This window comes from Pelophylax lessonae (genome assembly GCF_965119305.1).
Source record: "Pelophylax lessonae genome assembly, chromosome: 6".
Lineage (NCBI taxonomy): Eukaryota > Metazoa > Chordata > Amphibia > Anura > Ranidae > Pelophylax > Pelophylax lessonae.
In genome coordinates this window covers 135,779,428-135,803,637 of record NC_138773.1, presented here as the reverse complement: position 1 = coordinate 135,803,637, position 24,210 = coordinate 135,779,428, and the positions used below count along the sequence as shown (strand labels likewise).

Sequence of the window (24,210 nt, the reverse complement as noted above, 5' to 3'; positions counted from 1 at the left end):
GACTGATTTTATGGTGCTGATTTGCTATGTGCATCCCTGAAATTTTAGGGTTGGAGCGAATGTGTTCGGCTAGGGTTTCCATGATCATATTAAAAATCAAGGGGGAGAGGGGGCACCCTAGTCTAGTGCCATTTGTTATATTGAACGGGGTGGAGATTGCTTCCGTAGTGCGGACCGTTGCCGAGGGAGTGGAATATAGTGCCATTATGGCGTTATGCAAAAAAACATGTATACCGAATTTGTGGAGGACAGCTGATAAGAATCCCCAGTGGACCCTGTTGAACGCCTTCTCTGCGTCCAATGAGAGGGGCAGAGAAGGCGTCCCAGAGAGGCCCGCGTGGTGGATAACATTGATAGCACGTCTCGTGGCGTCTGACGCCTGACGGCCTTTGGTGAAGCCAGATTGGTCCTTATGAATTATGGCGGGAAGGAGGTCCACTAATCTAGTAGCTATCAACGTGGCATAGATCTTTACGTCCATGTTCAGAAGAGATATAGGCCTAAAGTTCTGGGGCTGATTGGGTTCCTTTCCAGGTTTGGGTAGAGTCACAACCATAGCTCTTAACATTTCCTTAGGGAAGGAGGAGGAGGAGGCAGCAGAATTGAACACCCCACGCAACAGAGGAATTAAGGAGGATTGGAATTTTTTATAATATTCGGCCGAGTAGCCGTCCGGGCCCAGGGATTTCAAGTTGGGGAGAGTAGAAATGGCGTCAGCAATTTCTAGGTCTGAGAAAGGAAGGTTGAGGGACTCTAGGTCAGGAGTAGTGATAGTTGGCAGATTAATGTGGTCAAGGAAGGATTTAATGTCATGTGGAGAGGGTTGGTGTGTCGTTGAGTCATCCTTGAGGTTATAGAGGGATGCGTAATAAGAGCTGAAAGCGTCGGCTATAAGGTTGGGTTTAAGCAACTTTGGCCTTCGATTTAGGGTGGTACATATAGGGAATTCTGGATTTAAGTCTTTGCCCCTTAATACAGAGGGCCATCGCTTTGGTGGCTTTGTTATTAGTAGAGTATGAGGTAGCTTTCCATTTTTTGAGAGAAGTGCTACATTTTTCCAATAGGAAAGCTCTGAGTTCCTGTCTGAGGGCAAACATTTGTGACTGTAGAATAGGAGAGGGGGTTTGTTTGTTTTGCGAGTCTAGGGAAGAAAGCTTGCGTGTGATATTATCTATCTGCTGTGTCCTCCTCCTCCTATCCCTAGCTCCCAGTTGCATAAACATCCCTCCTATGACTGCTTTATGAGCATTCCACACGACCAATGGATCAGAGTAAGGCCGCAAGTTGTCGGATATATAGTTGTCAAGGTGAGTTTGGATTTCTCTAACATAGGTTGGGTTGGAAATCAGGTGGTTGTGCAGTCTCCACATAAAAGTAGAGTATGCTGGTGAGCCATGGGAAATCATGACACTCAGCGGTGAGTGATCCGACCAGGTGGCCGTGTGGAGCTCTGTAGCCGAGATACATTCTAACAATTTCTTATCAGAGAAACAAAGATCTATGCGTAAGTAGGTGCCGTGACACGGGGAAAGGAAGGAATAATCCCTCTCCGTTGCATGACAGCACCTCCACACGTCATAGAGGTCATTGGACCATAAAAATTTAGACAAGGAAGAATTGTGTCGCCTGGGAGTAGCTGAAGAATCCATAGTGCTGTCCGGAGCTAGGTTAAAGTCCCCACAGACAAGAAGGTTGCCAAATTGGAATGCTTTTGCTTTACGGATTACAGATCGAATGAATGACAGTTGATGGCTGTTGGGTGCGTACAGATTCACCATAGTGTACTGTCGATTGTCTATGGAACATCTGAGGATAATGTAGCGACCCTTAGGGTCCAAGATAGATTCATGGTGTTGGAACGCCAGAGAATGTCTAATAGCCAGAACAACTCCCTTGCGTTTCTTTTTCCCCTGAAGCCAGATAAATGTGGGGGAAATGCTTATGACTGCATTTAGGAGTCGCAGAAATGGAGAAGTGTGTTTCTTGTACGCAGAGGATGTCCCCTTTGAGGGAGTTGGCTGTAGACCACAGGGAGGCCCGCTTTGCGGGGTGGTTCAGACCTCTGGCGTTGATGGACACAATGTTGAAGGACATGATAGTTGGCAGGTGGGAAGGTGGGGGGAAAGTCCTACTAATTGGGATGTGGAGGGAGAGGACGACTCCTCAGAAGGGCGTGTGGTCTGAGTCAATTACAGCTTTTAGGTGAAGTTTACAGTTACCTTATGAGGGGAGGTGATGCTGGACGAGAATGTTCGTATCACAACAGGCGGAATCTCAGTTCTTGAGGAGACGGTAAGTTCTCTTGGTGGAGGTCAATGGTGGTCACTCTGGGGTCTTCAACACCAGGCGAAATAACACTAGATACTGAAGTGCGGCAGATGATCAAAAAGCTCAAATAAACAAAAGTTGCTCCCGTTAAGGAAAGAGAAAGTTACAACAAAGAACTGTGTACAACTTTGCAAAGGCACTGGAGCTGATCAATATGCTCGGTGACTTGAACACTATAAGGTGCAAACAATCAGCAAGTGGAAACCCTTTTTGGGCTTGCTGATGATGAATCTGGGGTACTCCACCTAGGTGGAAACAAGGCACTCGGAAAAAAAAAGTAATCACTTAGTTGTAGCCCGGCCGGACTATGTTACGCTGAAGAGGGGTAGCGCTGAACACACGGTTATGCTCTGCGGTTAGTAGGCTCCTGTTGTTGCCTGGATCTGGGTGAGGGAGACTGCCTTGGCCCATCGTGAAATCCCTTGGGAGGTTCTGGAATGATACCCCAGGAGTGAAGTTTCCCACCGTCAATGGTTGAGATAGTGTGGGGGATCCCGTTGTGCGTGACAAGTAACGTTGCAGGGTGGCGCGATTTATAGGTGATTTTATGATTAAAGAGAGCCTTGGTCAGGGTCTTCAATTGCCGCCTTTGCTGGAGTGTGTGCTGAAAAAGGTCTGCATACAGCTGAATATCCGCATACGGAGCTGGCAATGTGCATAGTCTTCTGGACATTTGTAGGATTTTTTCCTTAGCAGGGTAGAAGTGTATGAAAAAATAAGAATACTTGGTGTTCAAAAAAATGTTTGGGACTTTGCGTGAGGTGTAACCAGAATGAACATAATGATGACAATATCACATATACATCTGCTGGTAAGCATATAGAAGCATAGGGTTGATCATTATGCATTTATTAACCTGTACATGGCAGATAACATAGAGTACAATAAATACAAGTCAAATAAAAAGGTGACATAAATAATGCAAAAAAATGACATGATAAAACCATAGATGTATTCTGGAAATGATGACAGAAAAAAATAAAAATTATAAAATAGCATTGAGTAATGATATTGGGATGCATGTTGAATATGGCAAAAAAGATTGGAGTGGCCTCCATGGTTCAATGGCCTCCATGGCTCAACACGTTTCGTGAAAATAGTATCACTTCATCAGGAGCAGGCACATTTCTAAAAGATATATAATATATATATATGTGAAAGGAAACAATCATGCATCCAAGAATGGATATTATTGAAAAAATAAAAAATAATATGGCTTACAATAAAGTGTTGGTTGTCAATGAGACTGAGAATCTCCCAGAAAAACGTGACGCTGGGAGCCGTCCCTGCCCATGCCACAATGCAGGTCCACTTTTTGTTTTATCATTTATGTGCACTATCCTCACCACCGGGTTTTCACTCTCTAACCTTTCTGCACTAGATGTTCCCCTTTTTTCATTTTTAGCTTCACCTCTGGTCTCATAATTTATGTACTGGTTTACCATCCCTGTTATTGGGGTATTATCTTCACATTTCCTTGCACCAGGTGCCCCCTTTTGTCCTTACGCTTTTGTTTCACTTTTGGTATCATAACTTTATGTACTGGTTTATGGTTGTTACCTTCTTCTTTTTTACCTTCTATTATTCACCTCTTTGGACCCTACTGGTACCCCTTGGGCCCCAACCCCCACATCTAGTTTTTCTCTTACCTTGTTCTTGGGCTGTATGATTCTTACTACATGATTATGGTTCTATTTTTAACATATATTCCTTTGGTACCTCCTTATCAGATTGTCACTTGATGATCCAGCCTAAGACCCCCTTTTTTGGCTATTCACAACATGTTATTGGACCCTGCGGTGTGGCACTGTGCGGAGACAGTGCCCCCTCAGTTCCCAATGGGGACGTTTCTCTGGGAGATTCTCAGTCTCATTGAGGTGAGGTCGTTGAAGAGCTGGGTGACAGGGCTTCTGATACCAGGGGGATCGCATCAGGTAAGTCTGTGTAGGCCGCGGCGTCTCCCCCGCCTGCAGGCGCGGCAGTGCCATCTTGGATCTTCCCAGGCTGTGCGGGCAGCTTAGAGAAGAAGGCCGTAAGTTTTGTAGGGCCCCTTTCTTCTTTTCTTTTGCGTGAAGCCATGTCCCCAGACGATTAGAGAGATGTACGGAGCAAAATGGTATGATGGATCTACTTGTGCTGCCCCGATGCAGGTGGATTCTCTGGCCGGTTACAGGGAGCTCTCAGCTCATGCAGCCATTCAGCTCGCATGCAAGCCACGCCCCCCCAACATATGACTTTTGAGCATGTGACAAGCAATTCTCCATATATATCTCTACATGTTTCACTGTATTAGAACAGCTTCTTCAGGAGTTATGGAAATACTCTCCTATTTGGAGAAACAGATATTAGTATCTAAAAATATATTCATCAATGTATGAACAATACATGGCATCAAAACATCAAAAAATGGTGCTTACATGCAAACAATTCTCTGAAGGGGACAAATCCTCTCGGCAGGTAAGTAAAAAAGGAATGAGGATAAAAATATTACCTCAAACCTATAATCCTGTAAAGCATTACATAAAGGAAAACTGCATGGGAGACACCTGAGATTTGAGTATAAATGTTTGGAAACAGGCATCTGGTATACCACAAAAGGCAACTTTATCCAGAGTGATACCCTCTATGGAGATAATCAGATATATAATTGTCATTATAAAAGGGGAGAAAAAAATTCCTGCGCTAAGTTAAATAAATGACAGTGTATTCGATATGAATTATGTGAGCAGCTAGCACCAAAATCAACTAACAGTGATCAATAACCAAAATCTTTACACAAAGTGCAGCGCTAAAATAATTTGAATAATAATGTGGCAAGTGGAAAACCACAAAAAAAACATATACAATATAAGCTAAATAGTGTCCAAAATACTGAATAAAGTCCCAAAACAGAAATGCAAATGAAAATGAATCCGCATGCAAGGTGTTGAGAACAATCCTTTTCAGTGACACCCAGGGAAAAGTGAAGGATGGGGACACCTCTGTGCACAAGTATCACAAGCAGCTTACCAGAACTCCTTGGCTACTCAATTTAATGAGACAGCCTCTCCCAGCAAGATGTTATACCAATGTCACCAGCGGTTGTCAAGCTCCAATGCTTCATAATCACTCCATCATATATGAATGAGTATATAAAAAGAATAAAAGCCCATAGCGTAATTCCGTAACATATAAAATCCAATTTATTAAAAGAATACTACTCACAATGAGAAGGTAAAAAACAGGTACATAGAACAGTGCTGCGTCCCGCAATTGTCCAAAGCAGCATCAAGCAATGTAAAGCAGCCGGCTCCGTAAGGGGGCGTGTGGACTTTGTGTCTGGAGTCGCCAACGTTTCGTCATCAAAAGACTTCGTCTGGGCGTGACTCCAGACACAACTCACACGCCATTTGTACCCCCACATCTAGGTGAGTGACAACCTCGTCCACCAATGATGAAGCAACGTGGAGACAAAGGTTGTATACATCCATCAATGATGGCCGACAACCCGGAAGTGTAAGCAGTGTCATCACATCTGCCAATGGTAACCACCAACCCGGAAGCGGAAGTAGTATCATCACATGGTCTCACTCAATAGGAAGTGATAGACTACCCTGCACTCTATCCCTCTCTATGGTAGCTTAGTGCAAACGAACCACTGCGGGCTATATCATGCACCCACCACTAGAGACAGTATACCTCGCTCATGATTAAAAACTATAAGAAATAGGGAGGAGTACAGTGTATTAATCACAAAGATTGAGGAGAATTACACAATTTAAAAAATACCTATATTGAAACATAATACTGTAAAGCTCCTGCGTTTTTATATGGTGTGGATTTTCAGCTGCAGAAATAGTTCCACGTCAGTAGTCATGTAAGAGATATGCTGAGATACCATTCCCAACCTCAATGACTCATCATGTGTGGAAGGTCTTATTTCAGCCAGTAAATACACACAATTAGCAAGCTGGTTCTTAGAGTGACTTTATGTATGTGGTAACACAATGATGAAGGTTGAGGGATAGGTTGAGTGGAGGTGGTAGGTGATAGACACTTGAAGGTGAGACAGTAGCAGATGGATGCAGGAAGCTTTAGCAATGTTGTATGATAGCAGATGATAGAATAGCAGGTGGACATACAAAAGAGATCAACCCAGTGCAGAAAAGTAGCAGTAGTCTCAAGAGCTAGCAATCTAGTTTATGCAGATGTGATAAACAGTCTCTACTATGCAGAGCTAGATAGTGTAAGCTTAGTATAAGTTTATAGAGAATTCCCCTGCGGGGTACTTAGCACTATTAGCGATACAGCCGAAGGGTGGTTCAGGAGAGGCGGATGATCCAGTAGCGGGATACAGGGATCAGCGCAGCGAGGTTCCGTCAGCGAAGTAAGCTTGCAAGCATGGAAGCTTCAAGCAAGGTTAGCATCCAGATAAGGGTGTTTGAACGAACACATGTGAGTGAGAGCCGACGCCTTAAATAGCCATCTAGTCCGGCGCTGAGTGATGACAGCTCCAGTCTTAAAGGTGTATGCGCACCTTTCCAAAAGTAAATGGTGGGGCGCATACACTTGTGGAAAGTGTAATTTAGGGTACCAAAGGTACCGGAACATTACAAATACCTATTTAAGCACTATGTATTTCATATAACTGTACACATCTCGTTATTCATAGATTGGGCTGATATGAACACACATCCTGTTGTGAATAAATAAAATGCCATCTTGTGGCCAAAACATCTAATAAAAAATGATGAAAAGGTGAAAAAACTGTAAAAAATTTTAAAAATTTATACAAAAAAGGCTGTTGGTGAAAACAGTGTAATATTAAGAATATATTAAAAAATGAAATTAATATTTGATCGTATGAAATAAAGAAAAATATATATATAAAATATATATACATGAAAGGTGTATATAAAGTAGTGCATGTGAATGAACTACCTTCAATTCATGAATTACCTTTAATTCATAGACAAGCAAATTAATGAGATCTGCATCAGGTGTAGTATGAAATTAAAGATCAGAGACCACTTAAACAGAATCCCTGGTGTTACAAGGCTTAATCCACTCTGAAATAGAGAGGAATCAGATACATTACTATCATAGCAACTCTGCTTACTCGTTTCGCTTTAATAAGTGGTTGTATTTTACTTGTTGTGTCTCTCCATGTAGTCTCCAGAAGGAAGCCAAGCTCTATGAGCCATTTTGTCTGGTCTATTTATAGTGCCTTTCACCTCCAGCGTGCATAACATGCCTTCAGGAGGCGTGGATGCCACAGTGATCCATCGCGCATGCTTGGAACGTCCACCACCCATCCGACTTACGTCAGACACTGGCGAGGACCTGCTCTCCACACAAACCACCCGATGGGGCATATCCAGCGCGTGGGAGTCCGGACAACAGGGCCCCCAGGCGTCAATATGGTCACCTGCTCTGCTCCAACATTTAATTTGAAACCTATATATAATACCTTTCATATCTACTGCTATCTTGTGGATATGTGACAGGTAGAGATGGCCTTGCGGTTTGCCTGGCGTTGGGCTCTCGGCGAATTTTGCTTGTTTGTTACCCGCCAAATTTGCAAACACATGGCGTCGTCCGCGGCGGCCATATTAGTTTACATTGGGGAGAACTTTGACCCATGACACAGCCATCAGGGGGAAGGGGACAGCCAATTGAAACATTTCAGCACATGGACATGCCCCCTACCCTATAAATAGCTCTCACTCTGTTATACTGGTCACTGGAAGTTAAACATGGCACCTCATGGCAAAGAACTCTCTGAGGATGTGAAAAAAAAAATTGTTACTCTACATAAAGATGGCCTAGGCTATAAGAAGATTGTCATAGCAATAATCACAAACCAGGCGCTCCTGGGATGCCTGTAGGGTGGAGGGATAGACATAAGCCTGTGAGGCTCCCCAGCGGTTGTTCTGCTGTTAGCCAACTAATGGCTCAGTAAAGAGATTCGCACCCAGGGCAGCCATAGGAAAGAATCCAGTCCAGAAGTCAAAGCAATAATCACAAATCTGGCACTCCTGGGGTGCCTTTAGGGTGGAGGGATAGAAATAAGCCTGTGAGGCTCCCCAGTGGTTTTTCTGCTGCTAGCCAACGAGCATAAAGCGCATAGCGCGAAACATGTAGTCATGGCAACCATATAGCTTGTGTTCCACCCTGGTTCCTGGTATTTCCCCGCAAGTGGCGCCTGTCCGGCTGATGTCACTGCTACAGAACTACAGCCGAGTCCTTTCTTTCTCGCTCCGGCTGGTTTCCGGCTTTGTGCACACACTGCTCAGCAGTCCTGGGAGACTGACCTCCTCGCACTCGTGTTGCTTGCTGCCAGGTGCCCTTGTCCACTCCAGCCCAGGGGGATGTAAGCATTTTATGTACTTTGTTTTTCGGTTATCAATACCAATAAACTGTTAACCCTTTCTATACTGGATGTTCACCTGACTTCCTTATCCATTGCATCCCGGTGTGGTTCTTGCGCTGCCTTCCTCATGTTTTTTAATAAGAAGATTGTCAAGACCCTAAAACTGAGCTGCAGCATGGTGGCCAAAACCATACAGCGGTTTAACCGGACAGGTTCCACTCAGACCAGGCCTTGTCATGGTCGACCAAGGAAGTTGAGTGCACGTGCTCAGTGTCATATCCAGAGTTTGTCTTTGGGAAATAGATGTATGAGTGCTGCCAGCATTGCTGCAAAGGTTGAAGGGGTGGGGGGGGGGTATCAGCCTGTCAGTGCTCAGACCATATGCTGCACATTGGATCAAATTGGTCTGCATGGCTGTCCCAAAAGGAAGCCTTTTCAAAAGATGATGCACAAGAAAGCCCGCAAACAGTTTGCTGCAGACAAGCAGACTAAGGAAATGGATTACTAGAACCATGTCCTGTGGTCTGAAGAGGCTAAGATAAACTCTTTTAGTTCATATGGTGTCAATTGTGTGTGGCGGTAACCAGTTGTAGCAAAGTGTAATTTCTTTAGTGTTGTCACATGAAAAGATATAATAAAATATTTACAAAAATGTGAGGGATGTACTCACTTTTGTGAGATATTGTATACAACTTACCCAATGGTGAGTAGAGAATGTGAAGCAATGTTCTTATGCAATAAAGATTTAAATTGATCAATCATGTTTGTGAATAAAAAAAAAAAAAAAAACAACTTTCTAGTGAAGATAATACACATAAAGCCATAAAAGTGCAAAAATGTGCCAAACTCCATCCACATCAGTCAAAGAGTGTTTCCAAAACAGTCCTTTGTTACACCGGTGTCCAGGAACCATGCATTCAGATTTTCTATCACAATGTCACCCTTCCTTACTGCGCTCTGATGCATGCTCACCTTAATAATATAGATCTCACTCATTCATAAATACTCATGCATCCCGACTGTGATCTTTCACCATGAAGGGTCTCTTTAAGAGACCTGACATCTTAGTTTAATTGCTATGGTTACATAACAGCAAATGGCAGGGGGACACTGGTGATATCTGAAGGCACATGGAGAATGGGGAACACTGGCAGCATCTGAAGGCACATGGAGGATGTAGGGACTGGCTAATGGTGACTGAAGACACATGGAGGATGGAGGGACTGACTGATGGTGGCTGAGTAAGGACACATGGAGGAGGGAGGGACTGACTAATGGTGGCTGAGTGAGGAGACATTGGGGATGTAGGGACTTACTAATGATGACTGAGGACACATGGAGGATGGAGGGACTATTTGATGTTGGCTGAGGGCACATGGAGGATGAAAGGACTGATGGTGTCTCAGGAGGGACTGAAGATGCAATGACACATGGAAGGACTTTGATGGGCTCTGAAGATACAATGAGTCCATGCAAAATGATGGAGAACAGTGTAAAAATTAAGGATTAAGGAATTAAATAGTACTCAATATTCCAGACATCTTTATCTTCTTTTTCAGATGGTCCTTTCTCTTTTCCAGATCACTGAGAAATCTGCTTGATTCTGAGATGGAGCATTCTTCAATACTAAGGCTGGAAATCGACAATCTAAGTAGGAAAGTCACAGAACAGGAAGAGCGACATGCAGCAAAAATCAAAGCCTTGGCAAGGTTGGTTACTTTTGTCATGAAATAGTGCCAGTACATTTTGAGAGTTCCATGGTTAACTTTGTAAAAGACCTAAACATAACTCGGTGTAAGTCTTCGGCTGACATGAGGAGGATACAGGAAAGGAAAATGACGATAAGTAGAGAAAAAAATTTCCATATTCCTGGACCTCCTCATGTCAGCCTACAATGGGAAGTAACAGAACAGGGAGGGAAAAAAGAACCTTAATAAACAAATCAACAAAACCATAATCCAATGCTACAAAATATTTTAATGGCTGACAGCCACCGCTATAACAGTGGATCCGAAAGCTTCCACCCCTCAAAGAATGCGCCCTGACCTCCAAGGATGGTGGAAGATCCAAAGTCCTGTACGCAGTCTGAATTGTCATGACGATCCAGGAGGACACAACTCTAGGTGGTAATGCCATGCCTTTTTTTGGTCTACTAGGAAAGACAAAAAGTTGATCTTGCGGCCAAATTTTTCTGGTTTGGTCCAGGTAGGTTGAGAGAATGGACCAGGTTCAATCTTCTCCATTCATCTCCCAACTCATCTTCAGGGAATTATGGAAGAACTGATTCCCAATTTATGTGAAAAGAAGTCGCTACCTTAGGGAGGAAACTAGGAACAGGCCTGAGCACCACTATGTCTGGATAAACCAAACAAAATGGTTCCTTGGAAGAAAATGCACATAACTCAAACACTCTTCTTGTCGAGGCAATAGCAGTCAAAAATGTAGTTCTTAATGTCAAATGAAACAGAGAACACGAGGAGGCAAGATTAAATGGAGGAGCTAATAAGGCCTTCAAAACCAGCGTCAAATCCCACTTTGGAAAAAAGGATTTAAAAGAAGGTTTACTCTTTATTGCTACCTTAAAAAAAAAGGACCACCAGAGGATGGAGAGCCCATCTAACTCCTGAAACAGCCGATAGGGCAGAGACCTGGACTTTTAAGGAATAATAGGTCAAGCCTTTTTCCAGCCCCTCTAGGAGGAACTCAAGTATGTTAGAGACCAAAGGAGACTCAAAATTCCAATTTTTTTTTGTGGACAGGCATGTGAATGCTTTCCAAACCCGATGGTACTATTGGTTGTCTTTTTTCGAGCCAGCAGCAAGGTATCCAGAACTCGATCTTAACTCGGTCTTAAACATCCCCTCTCAATCTCCATACTGCTAACTTCAGTCTCCTGGGGTTGGGATGATGCATGCCATTATGTAGTAGGAGATCTGGACAGGGTGGAAGGATGACCGGCTGACACATCTTCATCCTTCATGCCAACGGAAACCACAACCTTCTGGGCCAGAAGAATAACACCACTATGGCCGCTACTTTTTCCTGCTGGGTCTTCAAGAGAACCTTGAGAACTACCAGGAGAGGAGGAAACACATAAACCAGAGGAAAATTCCAAGGTTTGGAGAAGGCATCCTGACCCTGGGCTTGCGGATGCCAGGTTCAGGAGAAGTAGCACAGAGGTTGGAAATTCCTCTCCGATGCCATTAGGTCTACTTTCAGTGTTCCCCAAGCTTTGAAAATCCTGTGTAATTATTTGGGGTTGAGGCCCCATTCATTGTGATCTAGGAATTTTCGACTCAGATGATCCGCTAAAAGATTCTCGGACCCCGGCAGATAGGTCACCGTTAGCGGATATCATAGCAGTATAACAGTATAAGTTACTGTGTGTTTGTAGTGCTCATTACAGCATTATTATCTACTGCTTTTCCTTCCCAGGCTTGTTTTACATGGCAGTCTAAATATACTGCCTGTCTGGGGTGTGCAGAAGGTGGATGGCTTACTGCCTTTTCTCGACTGGTCCTTGTAGTCCCACAGCACTGTCTGGCTTCTATGCAAACTGTCTGCTTGGCGGGGATTTGCACTGCTGACGTGTGCTGGGAACTCTCCAAGCCAGAGCAGGGGAGGGTATCCTAGCAAGTGATGCTGTTCCTCGGATTGGCAGCTGGCCTCTGTATAGCTTGACTGTACCAGTGTGGAGACCGGGGGTCAAGCGTTAGACATCAAAAAATGAGAGGCTTGAAAACAACGTCTCTCGAGAAGACCCAGAAATGGGCCAGGCACCATACCTGGAGGGAAGCTAGGATTCCCCAAAATGGGAATCGGTGATGATTGAGGGGAGGGAAGCTCAGGTTTCTGGCAAGCCAAAAAGCCAACATGGAGTGTGGGGCCTATAGTGGGATGTGGCCTAAGGGAAGTCGGTAAGGTTGTGTAACACCACGGCGTCCTACACAGGGGGAAGGGGCTGTATTGTTGCTCAATGGTCGTCCAGAGCTTAAGTTCTCCATGTCGATCACTCTTCCCAAGTGGGCAGCTTTGTAATATTTGAATGCATGCGGAACGGTTACTCCACCATAACCTTTTTTACAATGTCAGGAGGCATCTACAAAGCCTGGGTCATTTATGTGCCATTATAAACTTAGTGAAAAGGGCATTAATTTGGCGAAAGTAGGCAGAGAGAATGGAGATTGGTGATGTCTGAAAGAGATACAAAAACTTTGGTAAGATACTCATCTTGATGATAATACAGCGGCCGGACCAAGAATCCTGGCGTTGATGCCACTTATCTAGAAGGGCACAGGATTTACAATGTAAAGGTGGGAAATTTAAAGTAAAGATATCCACTGGGTTTGGAGGAATGTAAGTGCCTTGATACTCTAACCTGGAGGACGCCCATTTAAAGTTCAAATTAAGTTGTAAGGTGCAAAGTAATGGGGAAGGCAGGGCAACTTCCATGGCTTCAGATATGGAAATTTTTATTTTCAGGTTTGATAAAGCTCCATAACGCTCAAGTTCCTCCAAAAGATTGGGCAGAGAAATATGTGGGTTAGATGGAGAGAAGAGCAAATCATCTGCGTAAGCAGAAACTTTGTGGTACCACACGCTTTTTTCATCTAATAAAACATTTTGTTACTTATTCACGGGTGGATTGTAAACTTTTTCAAATGTTGTCTCCCTCATTACATTCTGTAAGCTTCTCTACCTTCTGTATCTTTCCCTTACACCCTAAACAATTGTCAGATCTTTCATCTTCTGTATTCTCCTTTATCTCTCCAGTAGAATGTAAATTGTTCTGCCTTATATCCTTCTTTATAATCTAAGGCAGTAGTTATGAGTTTCAGGAAATAAATTTGCACGATTCCCCCATCAACACAGACAGTGCTGACAGGGAAATCCGTCCTACCGAGCAATTGCCTGCTCCCAGTGGGGACAAGCAGCGGAAGCCCTCCAAGCCAGGAGAAGACAGTGATTATCGCTAGTGGCTATAGCAGCCACTAGCTATAATCGTAAGAGAATCTGGCAGGCTGGGTGTACGCAAGTTGATCGATCAACTTGGTACATTCAGCCTGCCCATTAACAGTTCAAATCGTGTATGGCCGGCCAAATTGTGTAAGCTCTTCCATTGTCTGTATTCTCCCTGATCTCCTAATGGATTGTACAAACTTCCACCTTCTGTATTTCTTCACTATACGCTTAGAAGTTTTACACCTTTCAAGCTTCTGTATTCCATTATACTCTAATATACTCTTCTGTATCTTACCTTATATCATATTAAATTGTAAGCCATTCTGCTTTTTTGTAGCATACCCTAAATCCTATCAGCTTGTAAGCTCTTCTGACATTTGCACACATTTCTGTACCCTGATAGGTTGTAAGCACCTCCACCATTCATATGCTCACTTATATACTAGCTGCACCCACTACCACTACTATACTAGTAGTACCCACTACTATCTCAATATGAAAGCCACATGTGATACAGCTCCCCACAAACGCCTACTGTACAAACTAAGAAACATAGGTATGGACCACAGAGTGAGTACCTGGATTAAAAGCTGGCTGCAGGGGCGAGTCCAAAGGGTGGTGATAAATGGGGAGTACTCAGAATGGTCTGGTGTGGAAAGTGGGGTCCCCCAAGGATCTGTCCTGGACCAATCCTATTTAATTTATTTATAAACGCCCTAGAGGATGGGATAAACAGCACAATCTCCATATTTTACTAAATTAAGCAGGGCAATAACTTCTACGCAGGATGTGGAAATCTTACAAGATGACCTTAACAAAATAATGGGGTGGGCATCTACATGGAAAATTAGGTTTAATGTTGAAAAATGTAAGGTAATGCATTTGGGTGCCAGAAATACGAATGAAAGTTACTCACTAGGGGGAGAGCCCTTGGGGAAATCTAAGATAGAAAAGGACCTGGGAGTCCTAGTAGACGACAAGCTCAGCAATGGCATGCAATGTCAAACTGCTGCAAGCAAAGCCAACAGAATATTGGCATGTATTAAAAAGGGTATTCACTCCAGAGATAAAACAATAAGTCTCCCACTCTACAAAACTCCAGCCTCATCTGGAGTATGCCCTCCAGTTTCGGGCACCGGTCCTCAGGAAGGATGTGCTGGAACTGGAGAGAGTACAGAGAAGGGCAACAAAGCTAATAAAGGGACTGGAGGATCTCAGCTATGGGGAAAGACTGCAAGCATTGAACTTATTCTCTCTGGAGAAGAGATGATTGAGAGGGGATATGATATCAATGTACAAATACCATACTGGTGACCCTAGCATAGGGAACAAACTATTTAGTGAAAGGGAATATAAAAGGGCTCACGGCCATTCGCTAAAACTAGAAGAGAAGCGGTTTAACCTTAAACTGCGTAGAGGGTTCTTTACCGTCAGAGCGGTAAGCATGGGGAATTCTCTTCCACAAGCAGTGGTATCAGCAAGGAGCATTGATAGTTTAAAAAAACTTTTAGATGGGCACCTTAACAACCACAACATACAGGGGTATAAGATGTACTATTGACATAAACACATCATAGGTTGGTCTGGATGGATTGGTGTCTTTTTTTCAACCTCACTAACTATGTAACTATGTGGTGATAGCAGAGGACAGCGGTGTGAGTGAGGCAATGTGCTGATTGCTGGATCACCAAACTTCACTACTTGGCCTCTAAAAGTAAAATAGTGTCAAGAAGTGCCAAAAATACAGGGTGGTAAATGCAGTACATGGGTCTTCATGTTGAGTTACAATGAAGCCTGAATCTGAGTAGCATCTTTGGTTAGTACACATTAAAAAAGACAAGTACCGGCTTGGGCGTGGCTGGGATGTGAAGCGGAGCGGTCGCACTGTGCTTGAGCTCCGGTCCTCAGGGATCCTTATCTTCTACCAGCCTCTCTTTTTCCAGCTCCGGCACCCCACTTACCTGCACCCTGGGTTCCAGAAGACGGGGGACATCCACGCGGCTTCCTCCGCTGTCTCCGGGGAAGCTCCGCTCCGGTAAGAACTCCGGTGCTTCGGGTCCTGTCTCCAGCGCGGCCATCTTGCCCACGAGGTCCTCCATCTCCAGGATGGCAGCTGGCTCTCAGCAGGCTCCTAGCTCAGGGGCGAGCAAGGATCCGTCCCCATCCGACATTCTGGAGGCCATTAAAGCCTGCAAAGACACACTTACAGTCAAGATGGACTACATGGCGACGGATATCAGCTTGATCCGCCACGACTTAGATAAATTTCGGTCCAGAATGTCGGAGGCGGAGGACCGTATCTCCCAGTTAGAGCATTCGACCCGGGAGGACTCCAGGGATCTTCATGCCCTCCAACTGCAGGTCCGGGCATTGCAGGATCGGGCGGAGGACACCGAAAATCGGCTGCGGAGGAATAACATCCGGATCCTGGGCCTACCAGAGCGGGCGGAGGGCTCCCGCCCTGCGGAGTTCGCTGAGCGGTTTCTCACCTCCTTGCTGGATTTGGGGGATATGCCTCCGACGTTCGTGGTGGAGCGTGCACATCGGGTTCCCCCGGCGCCCCCGATCCCGGGAGCCCCCCCCCCCGCCCGTTTCTGCTCCGACTTCTGAATTACCGGGACCGAGACCACATCCTCTCCGCTGCCAGGACGAAGCCGGATCTCCGCTTTGAAAATGCCAAGGTCATGTTGTTTCCCGACTATTCCCCGGAGGTCCAGCGAAGACGGCGTATGTTTACGGACATCCGCAGGCGGCTGCGGGAGAAGGGGATCAAGTTTAGCCTGCTTTACTTTACCCTAGCCGATTGCGAGTGATAGATGGAGATCGCACGCGCTTTTTTGAGGATCCGGAGGCGGCGGCTGCCTGGCTTGACGTCCGTTAACCTCCCTGCTTGATCTCCCCCGGGAGTCCTGTACCCGGTCGCGGTGCTCCTGATCCCCTGGATGCCTACACCTGCAGGTTTGACCACCTTTCTCCTTTTTGCTACCCGGGCTTGTGACTGTCCCCCCCCCCCTTTGATCCTTCCCCATGTCCCGGACTGAGACTGGTTGTCGATTGCTCCTACATCCGCAAATCTCCTTGAACTGGCACGGTCCCCCCCCCCCTTTCCCACTTCCTCCCCCCTGTTGGTCGGTGCCGGACGTTTCTTTTTTTGCCCTATAGCACGGGATCCTGTCTTGCTACGGATCGGAGCCCTGCCCAGGACTGACGTCGGGAAGACTCACCGAGTGTGCCGCTTCCCTCCTGGGATCTTTTTGAACTGACGTTGTTGGGGGTCCCCTTGGTGGACTGTCGCAGACTGACCCCCCTCAGAACTCTGGCCGGGCCTCTGCTCCCGCTCCTGCTCCCACGAGGGGCTTGGCTGGTTGATGGCTGAGCCTGCTCGCACCGTTTTCTCTTGTTCAGGGTTCAAACTGTCCCCTGTCCCCCCCACTGTTAGGAGGGGGCTGGGGTACAGTAGGGTAAAGATGCTATGTTGGGGTGTTTTGTTCTCCCCCCTGGAGAACTGCTTGTTTTTGTCTTTTCTTTATTCTTTTTTTTTCTTTCTGTTTTGTATGTGTTTATCTGGTACATGGTCTGCTAGGCCTTGCTGCTCCCTGGGTGCCTATCCTGATTGGGTTCCCTCGGGGGTGCTCGCATTCCACATGTTACATGATGGCGCCTTCTAGATTATCCACTTTCTCTGTGATTTCGTGGAATGTTAGGGGCCTTAATTCCAAATTCAAGAGGGCTCTCCAATTTAATACCTGCAACGTTATAGCCCCTCCATTCTGATTCTGCAGGAGACTCATCTGGTGGGCAGCAAGCTTCTCTCACTAAAAAGGCCATGGGTACAAAAGTCCTTTCATGCCTCTTACTCTACGTATGCCAGAGGGGTCACCATTCTGATTCGGAAATCCTTGCCCTGCGAGGTGGAGGCGGTACATACCGACCCCTCTGGTAGGTATGTCGTACTGGTGCTCACGATGTGGAGACAGAGGTATGTGGTGGCGGGTATCTATGTGCCCCCGCCGTTTAAAGCTGAGGTCCTCTACACCGTCCTGGAGAGAGTGTCCAAATACTGTCCGGCCAAGGTGCTTCTCCTGGGGGATTTCAATGCCATCCTCTCCCCGGACCTGGATAGACCTGTGCCACCCAAGACCTTCTCCGGGGACCTTCTCCATTGGGCTGAGGCCGCGGGGCTTCGGGAGGTTTGGCGTTGGAAGTACCCTCAGGAGCGAGCCTACTCCTGTTTTTCGGCCACTTACAAAACGGCGTCCAGGATTGACTATGGTTTCGCCAATCCGTCGATGTTGCTGGATGTGGAGGGGGTCTCTTACCTCCCCAGCGGCTTGTCGGACCATAGTCCCCTGCGGGTCGTCCTGCGGACGGGGTGTGATCGTGACGGCTCCATGTGGCGTCTCGGCGCCCATTGGGTCGAGCACCCTGATATTGTGACTCAGACCCCGTCCGTGATTCGTGAGTATTGGGACATCAATGCGGATACGGCCTCTCCCGGGATGGTGTGGGATGCCTTCAAAGCAGTTACAAGAGGTCATTACATGTCGACCATCAAAGCTGTCAAGGTGCGCCAGGCACTTACGGTGACGACCCTGGAGTCGGCGGCTGAGGAGGCCTCCGACCGTTACGTTCGGGACCCCTCGGCAGTCAACTTTGAGGGGTTGCAGGCAGCCAAACGGGACCTGCATCTCCACTTGGCTGAGGTCGCCAGGCTGTCCATGTATCATGCTAGGCAGAAGTTCTTTGAGCACGGGGACCGAAATGGGAGGCTGCTGGCCACCATGTCTCATCATGATACCCCCCTCACATTGGTGCCTGAACTTACCTCCCCTACGGGGGAGGCGATCACCTCTCCGATGGGGATACTGGAGACGTTCCGGACTTTCTACTCACGGTTATATGATACTACCCTCCCGGCTGACCTCGGCCCGGAGGTCCTGCAGGGGCTCCTGGACCCCGTGGCTCTGGGCTGGCTGTCTGACTCGGAGCGTGTGGGTCTGGTTCGGCCGGTCACGGCGGAGGAGGTGGAGGTGGTGATTAGGTCCATTCCCAGGGGCAAAGCCCCAGGCCCTGACGGGTTACCTATTGAATTTTATGGGACTCACGTGGGGGTTCTGGCCCCTCTCTTGGCAGCATTATATAATGACTGTCTGGAGATGGGCTCTTTGCCACCCTCTATGGCAAAAGCCCATGTCATCTTAATTCACAAAGCCCCTAAAGATCCTAAATTATGTGCTTCTTACCGACCGATCGCCTTACTTAATTGCGATCTAAAAATCCTCGGCCTATCCTCCCCTCTGTGATTGACCAGGACCAGACTGGGTTTATGGCCCGTAGGTCTACGGACATTAATCTGCGCAGGTTGTTTACGAATCTACAGACGCAGCATCTGAACGCTGGCACGAGGGTGGTGGCATCTCTAGATATAGAGAAGGCATTCGACTCGGTGGAATGGCCCTTTCTGTGGGAAGTGCTGAGGAGAATGGGATTCCCCCTTTTGTTCATCCGGTGGCTACAAATTATATACCGTTCCCCCAGGGCGGCGATCCGTCTTGGGGGCCGGTTGTCTGCCCCCTTTTCACTGTACAGGGGCACGCGGCAGGGCTGCCCGCTCTCTCCGGCCTTGTTCGCCATCGCCATGGAACCTGTGGCTGAGGCACTTCGGACCTCTCCGGAGGTTCGGGGGTTGCGTGTGGCATGGCTGGAGGAGAGGGTGGCTCTGTACGCAGATGACCTTCTGTTGTTCCTGCAGGACGCTGGTCCCTCCCTCCGGGGGGCCCTGGATATCCTGGATGGTTTTTCCAGGGTCACGGGCCTGCGGGTGAACTGGACCAAGTCTCAGCTGCTGGCGATCGATGGGGCTGCACGTGCTGCCGCCCCGTCGGATCTCGAACTTCAGTGGGTTGATAGTTTTGTGTATTTGGGGGTGAGAGTTTCCAAAGATCCCACGACCTTTATCTCACTGAATCTTGACCCTGTTGTGCGGGATATCAGGGCTAAACTGAAGGCATGGGAGAACCTCCCTCTGTCCCTGCTAGGGCGGGTGAACCTGGTGAAAATGAAAATCCTCCCCAAACTGACGTATCTCTTCCGTCACTCACCACAGTGGATCCCCAAAGCTTTTTTTGCTAATCTCAATAAGCTCTTTTCCTCCTTCTTGTGGGGCTCCCGCCCTCCCAGGTACAAATTCTCCACGCTTATGAGACCTCAGTCTCAGGGGGTCTCGCCTTCCCAGATTGCCACAAATATTTTTTGGCCTCCCAACTGGTCACTGCGGTGTGGTGGTTGTCTCCTGACGCCTCCAACTCCGCGGTGGTGACGGAGGCTGCGGTGCTGGGGTCAGTGGAGGCGTTGACACACTTGCTTTTCAGGGGTCTCCGGGCTCCGTATCCTTTGACTTCCTCCATGCGGACGACGATTAGAGCCTGGCGCCAGGGCCTGGCCCTGGAGGCCTACCCCGACACCGCAGTCTCCCCCCAATGCACCACTGTGGATCAATCCTACCTTACCTCACCTCTACTCTCTGCCGGATCCGGCCGCCTGGACCAAGTTTGGTATTAAAAGGGTCTCGGACCTATCCTCAGACCTTTCCCTTCCCACATTCTCCCGCCTCCTTGAATCTCACGGGTTGCCCTCATCCCACTTGTTTCGCTACCTGCAGTTGTCCCATGCCTTCAGGGCCCAGTTTCCGCAGGGGGGGGGGGGGGGGCGGTGCAGTCGGACTTGGAGTGGGTTCTCCTGTTTGACTGTTCTGACCGAGCGGCTTCCGTTCTGCATGCTCACCTCCTTCGGGTGTTCTCTCCGGAGCTCACGGGTCTCCGGGAGCGGTGGACCCGGGATGTTCCGGAGTTGGATGCGGAGGACTGGCAGCAGATGTGGGATTCCCCGTTCAAGATCTTGATCTCACTCAGGGACCGTATGGTACAATATAAGATTGCACATCGGGCGTATCTTACCCCTCATCGCCTGCATAAGATTCATGGCTCTAACTCCCCGGAGTGCTGGCGCTGTGGCAGCACCCCTGGGGACTTTATTCACATCTTTTGGACATGCCCGGCCCTGGCGGACTATTGGTCGCGGGTGTTCGCAGCGGCCGGAGGAATATTGCAGATATCGATCAACCCCACTCCGCGGTTGGCCCTCCTGGGCCTGCTGGATGATCTGCTACCCCGGGTGGCGGACCGCACTCTCCTGGGTCTCATACTATTCTACGCCAGGAAAAATGTTGTTCTTCACTGGAGACAGCGGTCCCCCCCCCCGCTTCGGCGGTGGAGGGCGCTGGTGGATTCAGTTATACCATTGTATAAGGATACGTATACTCACAGAGGTTGCCCCAAGAAGCATGATAGGGTCTGGGCCAAGTGGCTGGCGGACTCCGCAATCCCGATCCTTGCTGAATGCCTGGGTGGGGATGCCCCGGCCGATGGCTAGTTGCCAGGGGGACACGGCGGGGTCCCCTCGTTTGGAGCCTGGTGGGTCCCCTGTATTGGTGTATAATTTTTTGTACCTTAACGTGTATTTATTACGTTATGACTGCTGTTTCGGTGATTGCTTTGCCCCTGCGTGGGCGCCCCCCTCTGAATGTATTTCTGTTTCCAGCGCATGCCGTGTGTGGCGAGGCTGGTTGGTGGACCTATTGTACCAGTGTTTGTCTATGTGTTGTTAACTTGTTTAAAACAATAAAAAGATTTTCAAAAAAAAAAAAAAAAAAAGACAAGTACCGGGATTTACAGTGTATTTGAAAAGTTAAAGTAATATTAAAGTCTCATTCTTTTTTGGAAAAAAAATAACAAACATGTTATACTTGCCTGCTCTGTGCAGTGGTTTTGCCCAGAGCAGCCAGGATCCTCCTTTCAGCCCCCTAGGCCCCTCTTGTGTGTAAGTCACCCTGTGTCTATTAGGGACACAGGATGACCAAGAAGCCCAGTCTGGTCTGCCCAAACCAGACTTCCAGACTGATCGGCTATAAGAGCTCCATGTGCCCTGCTGGGACAAACTTACAAACTATGTGGAACTTTGTCAAGGAAGCTGCCATGATGGTTTGACTCTTTGGGACTTGTTACCCGACTAACTCGAAGAAGACCGATTGGAGGTCTGGTACCCGGTTAGTCTAGTTTTTTTTTTATTTGGGGGGGGATATGTCACGGTACTCACTGTCAATAGGAGAGAAAGACAGGCACTTAATGGACACTGAGAATATGGTTTGGATTACTTCAAGGACAGTGATATTTGTCAGCCATGATTCTCAAGAGATATGTGGAGGCTGCTTCACACAGTCAGACTCCTAGCAGATGCTAGTATCATCAGCTCAGCCACCTGTCTTCGAGACAATGTTGAATATGTTGATTTAATCACCTGTTATCTACAATAGGTTCTGTGTTTACACTTATGATAATGTGTATTGTATTTCATGAGCTTAAGGACGGCGGTCTGCTAGTTAATAGTCTCAGGTGGATTGAAACACTGTCATCTGTTAGTTGCTGAGTGTAAATAGTATACTGTTTGTTATATACTGGTTGTTCTTTAGAGATGTTAATTATACTTATGTATGCAATTTCATCTGCACAGGATAATGTAATCAGGCACCTGACCTGATGGGGTAATTTGATCAGGAGGGGGATGTCCATGCTGTATATAAATTCTGTGTGACTGTTCAATAAAGGAGAAGGTTCCAGTACAAGCTAAGTTGTCGGCTAGCTTTGTATGGGGGCAGCTGGAATATTTGATATCTATGTTCAAGACTGAAGAAAGTCGTATACTGACGGAAACCCACAAACACAGTGTGGGTTGTGGTTCTGTTACACGGCGTTCACGCCCCCACTAGCGGTCCCGCGACGTACAGTTACGCCATTTCGCAGGACAGAGCCAACTTGCCGCAGTATATGTACTGCTGGTGGTCGGCAAGCGGTTAACAGAAATGTCCCCTTGCCCACGTAAGTTGCCCGGCCTGTCTCTTTTGTGTGCGCATTTTAGTTTGCTAATTTTCAGCTGCCTGCAACTGCTGTAGCGTGCCTTAAGGGCCAGTTCACACCACATGCAGTCTAGTGCATTTTTTTTTCTGCATCAAAAATGCATGGAAAATAGGTTATATAGTTTCCAATGGCATAGTTCACACCTGTGCTGTCAGCTCCAGGGCGTTCCAGTTCCAGAAAAAAAAAAGTAAAACGGCATTTTTTCCTGCACTGGACTGTAACGCACAAAAAAAGCACTGAAATGCACTGGAACACATCAAAAATGAACAAGACCCCAGTACAGTGAGGAAAAAGTAAAAGAAAAAAGCATCTGGAAGGCATCCGGAAATGCATCAAAAACGCACCGGAGCGCATTAAAAATGTGCATGCAGAAATGCACCCAGAATGGATCTGGAGTATGTTTTGTGGTGTGAACCAGCCCTTAGCTCAAGCAAATGACTGATGTGGCAGGGATTAGGGACACTGACGGGACAGTATGATAAAAATGGAAAAAAAAACAAAAATGTGTGTACAAATTTTTTTTAAAGATTTTTGTATTGAAATATAATTTTAATTTATGCACCATACTTTTATCCAATTAGTTCAGTGTCACCCTACTAACACTGCACTATTCTGGGTGGGAGAGTCCATTTAATTTTGTTAAAATTTTGATTGGTGATACATTGAAAATCTTTGTACCGGCAATACTTTAAACTGTCATGCATGAGTTTAATTCATGACAGCTGTAATTACTACTTATCTGTGATTGGCTAAGGCAAAACTGTTATAAATGATATTCATTCATTACAGATTTGTAGATGTTGTGATAGCAATCTCATAAGTCCAAGGCCGGTCAAAGCTGAACGTTACAGGGTGTGGCTTGAACGTTATGGTGTGAGGATGTGCGGCACCGGAGCTCTCGCTTCCCCTGAGCATCTTATCGATCCAGCGGCTTCGTCAGCTCTCTCCTTGTGTGACCCAACATGCTGGTGAAACGGAGAATGTCCTCCCAGCCTCCAGGCGGTGGCAGTGGCTCCAGCGATCTCAGGGCCCTCTCCTTGGCCTCCTCAGAAAGGCGCCACGCTGCTCCCGAGATGGCACCTGGACAGGACACAGCAGGGCCACCTCAGACTACAGGAGCAGCCCTACCATCCAGGTCGAGCTCATCGCAGGTACTGCAGAACAGCCATTCTCCCTCCACTCACTCTGCAGGTAGATCCACTAACATGTCTGATAGTCAGTATGTGGAGGGGGATTGGGACTGGAGGGCTCACATTAAGGCTCTTCCCACTAAAGCAGAAATAGTGCAATTGATTACTACTGTGGAACAGTCCTTTAAACAAGCTATTGAGGGGCTACGTCAGGACACAATGGCAATGGGACACAGGGTTGACACTCTGGAGACTGGTCAGGATGACATACTGCAAACTGTAGCTGCTTTACAAGAAAACGCGACGCGGCATGAAATGGCATTGAATTCACTCATGGACCAATTAGATGATTATGAAAATAGGGATCGGATGCAAAACATAAGCATTCGGGGACTTCCGGAAGCCACGCGTCCCCCTGACTTATTACCTACAATCCAGGGATTGTTTGGTCAAATTTTGGGTTCTA

At 47.0% G+C, this 24,210-nt stretch overlaps 1 protein-coding gene across 1 annotated transcript in view; it reads left to right on the top strand.

Annotated features, from left to right (window-relative positions):
- Positions 1–24,210, top strand: part of SNX29 (sorting nexin 29) — a gene marked incomplete at its 3' end in the record, with an annotated part of 1,499,164 nt that overhangs the window by 841,504 nt on the left and 633,450 nt on the right. Inside the window, exon 10 of the mRNA XM_082261720.1 lies at positions 10,261–10,389. Coding sequence (XP_082117846.1) covers positions 10,261–10,389 — 129 coding nt within the window. The remainder of the gene's footprint in view (positions 1–10,260; positions 10,390–24,210) is intronic.